The sequence below is a fragment of the Piliocolobus tephrosceles genome, chromosome 21 (genome assembly GCF_002776525.5).
Source record: "Piliocolobus tephrosceles isolate RC106 chromosome 21, ASM277652v3, whole genome shotgun sequence".
Classification (NCBI taxonomy): domain Eukaryota; kingdom Metazoa; phylum Chordata; class Mammalia; order Primates; family Cercopithecidae; genus Piliocolobus; species Piliocolobus tephrosceles.
In genome coordinates, this window is record NC_045454.1 from 13,741,862 (window position 1) to 13,749,475 (window position 7,614).

The 7,614-nt window shown below is 43.9% G+C and overlaps 1 protein-coding gene across 1 annotated transcript in view; it reads right to left on the reverse strand.

Annotated features, from left to right (window-relative positions):
• Positions 1-1,404: 1,404 nt before the first annotated feature.
• ZNF284 (zinc finger protein 284) overlaps positions 1,405-7,614 on the reverse strand; it is a 17,738-nt gene continuing 11,528 nt past the window's right edge. The window contains exon 5 of the mRNA XM_023190453.1: positions 1,405-5,305. Coding sequence (XP_023046221.1) covers positions 3,762-5,305 — 1,544 coding nt within the window. The 3' untranslated portion in view covers positions 1,405-3,761. The remainder of the gene's footprint in view (positions 5,306-7,614) is intronic.

The following is a 7,614-nucleotide window of genomic DNA, read 5'->3' on the forward strand; positions in this document are numbered from 1 at the left end:
TATTTCTGCAAAAAAAGACTGTTTGGATTTTGATAGTGATTGCAGTAAAACTGTAGATTGGTTTGGATAGTATTTTCATCATAAAAACGTGAAGTTTCCAATCCATGAATGCCTAGATAATAAGCAAACAGCATGATCATGGGATACATGATCAGCACACCAAAATTAATTTATATATATTATACTAGCAATGAACAAATGGAAATCAAAGTTCTTACCTAGATGGAAGTTCAACAAAAGATGTACAAGGGTTATAAGATGGAAATTACAACACACTGATGAAGAAAATCCAACAATATTAAATGAATGGAGAGATATTCCATGTTTGAGGATCGTGGGACTCAACATAGCAAAAATGTTCATTCTCCCCAAATTGATACACAGGGTTAAAATAATTACTATCAAAATTACAGCAAGATATTTTGTAGATATAAAATTATTCTAAAATTTATATGGAAAGGCAAAGGAACTAGAATATGAATATGGTTAGGGTTGTCTTCACAGTTGAAAATCTTTCACTTCCAGAGACATTATAGGGGAGACACTCTGTAAAAAGCTGGTCTTGAACTCCTAGATTCAAGTGATCCTTCTGCCTCAGCCTCCCAAAGTGACAGAATTACAAGTGTGAGCCACCATGCCTGGCCACTTACAAGAGACTTACAAAAGTGAGTCACTAAATTATTAAAGTAAAAATCAACAAATTTCCTTGAAAAATGCCCTGTATAAATGTGATTATTGTATTTTCAGCTTCGGTTTGATTTCACATCACCATCAAAATCAAGGAGCACATAAAAGAAAGCAAGTTTGCTTACTTTTATTTTTATTTTTATTTTTTGAGACGGAGTCTCGCTCTGTCGCCCAGGGTGGAGTGCAGTGGTGCAATCTCAGCTCACTGCAATCTCCACCTCCCTGGTTGAAGCAATTGCCTTGTCTCAGCCTCCTGAGTAGCTGGGCTTATGGGCACATGCCACCACCACACCCAGCTAATTTTTTTGTATTTTTAATAGAGACAGGGTTTCACCATGTTGGCCAGACTGGACTCAAACTCCTGATCTCAGGCAATCTGCCCACCTCACCCTCCGAAAGTGCTGGGATTACAGGCGTGAGCCACCAAGCCCAGCCGAGAGCAAGCTTATTATGCTCACTTTGGCACTGGAGAAGACCTCTCATAACCAGCAGACAATTTTCTCAGAAAACCTATGTGTAATGAATGTGGACAAGGATTCAGTGATGGCTCTAGAGTTGAAATTCATCACTAACTAGATTTAGGAGATAGTCCCAATATCTTTAATAAAATATACTGGGCTTTAACAATAGCTGAGTTTCTCCCATTCATGAGTTTCCATCCATAAGCCCATCACCTTGTCAGTGTTGGAAACTTCAGAAATGTGATGCACCTTCAGATGGATTAAAGTCTTCACGTTTATTAAGGAGTCCATGACAATGCTACATCTTTTACAGGTAATGAGTATGGTTAGGGTTGTCTTCACAGTTGAAAGCCTTTCATTTAACCAGAGACATTACAGGGGAGACACTCTATAAATTATAAAGTATGTGCTTTAAATATTCCTGCTTATGTTATGTTCATCTTTACGCCAATATTTTTATGCTGTCCAATTCATCAGATTTTCTTTGTTGTTTAGTGATTTTCCCCCAAAAAATACTAGCCTTCCCAAGTTAGTGGAAACAGTGTACTATTTTGTTGACAGAAACTAAAGAAGATCAGTCAGGGGTGGTGGTCCATGCCTGTAGTCCCAGCTTCTCAGGGGGTTAAAGCAAGAGGATCACTTAGGCTCAGGAGTTCGAGGCTATAGGGCACTGTAAATGTATCTGTGAATAAACAATCCAGCCTGGGCAACACAGAAAGCCCTCATCTCAAAAACAAAACAAAACAAAACAAAATGCTGGGCGCAGTGGCTTATGCCTGTAATCCCAGCACTTTGGGAGGCTGAGGAGGGAGAATCACTTGAGCCCAGGAGTTTCAGACTGATTTGGGCAACATAGTGAGACCCTATCTCTACAACAAAAATTTAGCCAGGCATGTTGTTGCATGCCTATAGTCACAGCTTTTGAGGGGCTGAGGCAGAAGCATTTCTTGAGCCTGGGAGGTCAATGCTGCAGGGAGCCGTGATCATTCCACTGCATGCTAATCTGGGTGACAGAGCAAGACTGTCTCAAAAGAAAAAAAAAGCCAATTCTTGCCTAATAATGGTCAGAGTTTATAGAGGTACAACCAGTTTGAAATAGTTTTTGGAAGTATCTACTAAAATTAACATATTCATACCTTATAACTCTTTGCTGTCACATATATCACATTATTAAGGTTTCTCTACAGAACAGGCACTGAATTTGAAGATGTGAGCCCTGACTGAAGTATGTACCACACTCTCCACACATCCACGGTGTTTCTCCAGTGTAGATCCTCTTATGCATATTAAGATTCAAGTGATCCAGCAATCCCACTATTAGCTGTATATCCAAAGGAAAGGAAATTAGTGTGTTGAACTCCTACCTGTACTCCTATATTTATTATAGTACTATTTGCAATAGCTAACATATGGAACAAATCTAAATATTCATCAACAGAAAATGGTAAAGAAAATGTGGCATACATACACAAAGGTATACTATTTAACCATAAAAAATAATAAAATTCTGTCATTTATGGCAAGGTAAAGATAAGCTTTGGAGAACATGAAGTTGAGTGATGTAAATTCAGGCCCAGAAAGATAAATACTACAGGTTATCACACATATGTGAAAGTCTGGGCAACAGAGCAAGACTGTTCTCAAAAATCACAGAAGCAGCACAGCATTGGCTGGGCACGGTGGCTCATGCCTATAATCCCAGCACTTTGGGAGGCCAAGGCAGGTAGACCATTTGAGGTTGGGAGTTCAAGATTAGCCTGGCCAACGTGGTGAAACCCAGTCTCTACTAAAAATACAAAAATTAGGCTGGGCATGGTGGCTCACGCCTGTAATCCCAGCACTTTGGGAGGATGAGGTGGGTGGATCACCTGAAGTCAGGAGTTCGAGACCAGCTTGGACAATATGGCAAAAACCCATTCCCTACTAAAAATACAAAAATTAACTGATTGTGGTGGCAGCCATTTGTAGTCCCAGCTACTCAGGAGGCCAAGGTAGGGAGAATCATTTGAACATGGGAGGCGGAGGTTGCAGTGAGCCGAGATTGCGCCATTACACTCCAGACTGGGTGACAGAGTGATACTCCATCTCAAAAAAAAAAAAGGTACCAAAATTAGCCGGGCATGGTGGTGCATGCCTGTAATCCCAGCTACTCAGGAGGTTTAGGCAGGAGAATCACTTGAATACAGGAGGTGGAGGCTGCAGTGAGCCAGGATCATGCTACTACATTCAAGCCTGGGCAACAGAGCAAGACTCTGTTCTCAAAAGAAAAAATAAAAATAAAAAGGAGAAGCAGCATGGCATAGCAATTACTAGAAAGGAAAAGTAGGAGGGAGGGTGGATGATGAAAGATTGGTTAACAGATACAAAAGTACAGTAAGATGAAAGGAACAAGTTCTAGTGTTCCACAGCACTAAAGGTGACTATAATTAATAATAATTTATTTTCAGATAACTAGAACAGTTTTTGAAGGTTCAAAACACAAAGAAATGATAAATGATCAACACAAATAAATGATAAATGAGGTGATGGATATGCTAAAACACTGATTTGATCATTACACATTGTATACATGTATTGAAATATCATGCTGTAACCCATAAATATGGACAATCATTATATATCATTTAAAAATAATGATAAAATCATATCGAGATTCAAGCGCCTCTTGTAGCGCTTCCCACAGTCCTCACATTTGGATGTTTTTTCTCCACTGTGGTCTCTTTGTTGGTCTTGAAGGCATGAACTGTGCACAATGCTCTTCCCACAGTCCTCACATTGAAGTACTTTTTCTCTACTGTGGAGTCTCTGATGGGTTAGATGAGTTGAGGCCCATCTGAAGCCCTTTCCACACTCCTCACATTTGTAAGGCTTTTCTCCAGTGTGAATTCTTTGATGGAAACGAAGTTTTGAATTCTCAGTAAACCTCTTCCCACACTCTTCACATTTGAATGGTTTTTCTCCAGTATGGAGTCTCTTATGTCTCAAAATACCTGAGGCCCACCTGAAGCTCTTTCCACATTCCTTACAATTATAAGGTCTCTCTCCCGTGTGGACCCTCTGGTGAGAGTCAAGATTAAACTTACTAATGTAGCCCTTCCCACACTTCTGACATTTATACAGTTTTTCTTCTGTGTGGGCTGTCTGATGAGAATGGCCCCGTGAATTCATATGAAATCTCTTCCCACATCCGTCACACTTGAATGTTGCTTCTCCACTGTGGATCCGCTGATGTCTCGAAAGACGCGAGGACCACCTGAAGCTCTTCCCACATACGTTACAGTTATATGGTTTGTCTCCTGTGTGGTCCATCTGATGCTTACAGAGATCTTGCCTACAAGTGAAGCTCCTTCCACATTCTTCACATTTGTAGACTTTCTCTCCTGTGTGGTCCCTGCAATGACCATTAAGTGCTGATCTCTGACCAAAGCTATTACTGCAGGTATCACATCTGAATGGTTTCTCTTGCATGTGGACCATGGAGTGCCTATTAAGATTTGATCTACTATGGAAGCTCTTACCACATATATAACATTTGAATGGCTTCTCCCCAGTATGGATTCTTTGATGTTCCCGAAGCTGGGAATTGTGAATGAAGGCCTTCCCACATTCCTCACAAATATGAGGTTTTTCTCCTGTGTGTAATTTGCAATGAACATACATTCCTGATCTACGGCTGAAACTTTTCCCACACTGCTCACATTTGAATGGTTTCTCTCCAGTGTGGATTCTCTGATGAGTTTGCAGTTGTGAGTTCTGACTAAATTCCTTACCACACACATCACACTTATAGAGTTTCTTTCCCATGTGAAGTTTCTGACGAAGAGCTGAGCTATAACAGGAGCTCTTCCTGTACTCATTACATGTATGGGACATCTTTCCTGAGTGTAATTGTTGATGAAGATCAAGGATGGAGACATCACTGAAGAATTTTTTACACTTCCCATCCTCGGAAGGTGTCTGTCCTATGTGACTTATAGATAGTCCTGTGTCAACCTGGGAGGGGACATCACCTTGTGTGGAGAACTGAGAGCTACTTATCATAGAGTCTTGAGGCCTAGTTAACTCACTTGCAGCTTGTTCCCAGACTTGCTGGCAAGACCACTCTTCATGTGGTCCTGTTTCTGGAACAGACTCCAACCCAGTTTGGATCTTGCCTCCTATAAGGACACAGAATTAAGACGTGTGGGTAAGTGAAGCCTTTGTTCAGTGTTTTCAGGATTTCACTTAGGACATGGCCTGAAACTTTACTGAATACAAGGAAGGTACAGTTTGTGTTTTCCAAGTGCCCCACGGTCTCTTGTCACGAAACCAGTTTTGAACTACATAATGTCTCATACGTGGTAGAAAGACTTAATTTAAAATAGTAATATAATACAGTTAACTTGTTACTATTTCTACCAATTTCCTAGTTAGTCTAAAATCTTGCATGGTATATTATGTAACTACTAAATTATATATGTGATGAATCAGAAGGAACTTTAAGGGTAGGAAGACTTCAAGATGGCTGACTAAAGAAACCCAGAGCTTGCCTCCTCCACAAAGAGCCAAAATAATGAGTAGTGCTCACTTCAGCAGCGCATATGGTAAAACTGGAATGAACAGCCTCTGCGCAAGGCCGATATGCAAATTCATGAAGTGTTCTATATATTTTATTAATAAAAAATTTAAAAAGCAAATAGATCATCATACATCAAATAGCATCTAAGAGGGATCACTGGAATTCAGCAGAGAAGTGAGAGGAAACACCCGAAGCACAAAAGGAGAGCGAAGGGAGGCAGCCCTCCTGGCCATGATCACCTGAAAGCCCGGAAAGCCTCCTCAGTGCTGGGAAAGGGTAAGTGAGAGAGCCCTAGTGGTTTACATTTCCACTGTGGACTCCAGCAGTCAGCCATGAGAGACGCCCTCGACCCCTGTGGGCCCTGAGATTAGTATAGGGGGCTACCTGGAGTCCATGCAAGGGCACTGCTTCAGAGAAGGCGCTCATGATGGGTTCCACACGCTTCCTGAGACTCAAGCAGTTACGGCACAGCGCTATTTTGAGAGCCGCACCCCCACCAGACTGCATCTTGCCCTGGGGCCCAACAGCCCTTGCATCTCCAAATCCCTGGAGCCCCATCGATATGCCCCCACATCCACCCGGAGGGTTGCAATAGTGCAATGCCTGTTAGACCCAGCAGTATGGCAGAGTCCCCAGCAATCTAGGCCACAGTGTCCTATTCTCTGGAGAATGGGCAGTGCAGCACACCAGGGAGTCTGCCCCCAACACGGTACAAAAGGACCCAAAGTGTGCACTCACCACAGCTTGAAAGCTGCCTGTCTGGGGCTGCTGCCTCTAACAGCAATGCTCCCTCACCCCCAGCAGCAGGGCCACCGTACACTTATATGTGTTCTCATTCTGAGGAAAGGCTCTCCGCACACGCTGCCACTGCCACCCAAGCACACCTCCTAAAGGCTTGGGGAATCCCTTGCACTGCCCACCACAACCTGTGCCCGTGCACAGGACAAGCCCACTTCACTTGGTGCCACCCATCTCAGTGCCAAAGCATGACACAGAGGGACCTGGGGATTGCTCCACCCTGTGTTGCCTCAGACACACGTGTGCACAAACAGGAGACCTGACAAAGACCCAGCTTGTGTGCTGGCAGTGCTGGAGCATGTCATCTGGGGGCCTAGGGATCACGCCGCCGCTTCCACCACAGCCTACATCTGCCCGCGCCACTGAAAGGCCTGAGGACAGGTTCACCTGGCCTGGCGTCATGCCTCCACCACCCAAGCACACCACTGGGGGCTGTTGAGATCACCCTGCCATGTTGGTTGCCCCAGGCATGAGCATGTACCATGGAGGGAGCCTTACAACAGACCCAGAACCCTGCCGCAGGTGCCCAAGCCTGCTGTCCGGAGGCCTAAGGATTTCCCTGCCCTGATCACCACCACTGGCATCTGTGCACTCCTCCTAGTGACCTGAGGAAAGGTCCTGCAAACCTGCTGCCACCACCACCGCTGACACTCACCTGCACACACCATGGGGGAGGCCTCAGGACTGGCCCACCCAGCCCATCACCACTACCTCTAACACCAGTGCACACAGCCTGGAAACCTGAGGGTTATCCTGCCACCACTGTTGGGTACTGTGCTCAGTACCTGGGTGCCAGGATCATTTGCAACGCAGACCTCAACACCACACAATATACCTAGGTAAGAAACCTGCACATGTACCTCCTGAATCTTAAAATAAAAATTGAACAGCTGAAAGTCCTCCTCTTAAGACATTCTATCCCAGTGGGTAGAGATGACAGCTAAATAGAAATATATAAGACACAGTATAAGACAATACCAGAAGGGTAAAGATAGGATGGTATTCCATTCTACTTTTTTCTTCCTTTCTTCCTTTCTCTCTTTCCCTCTTTCTCTCTCTCTTTCTCTCCCCCCCCCCCCCCCCCCCCCCCCCCCCCCCCCCCCCCCCCCC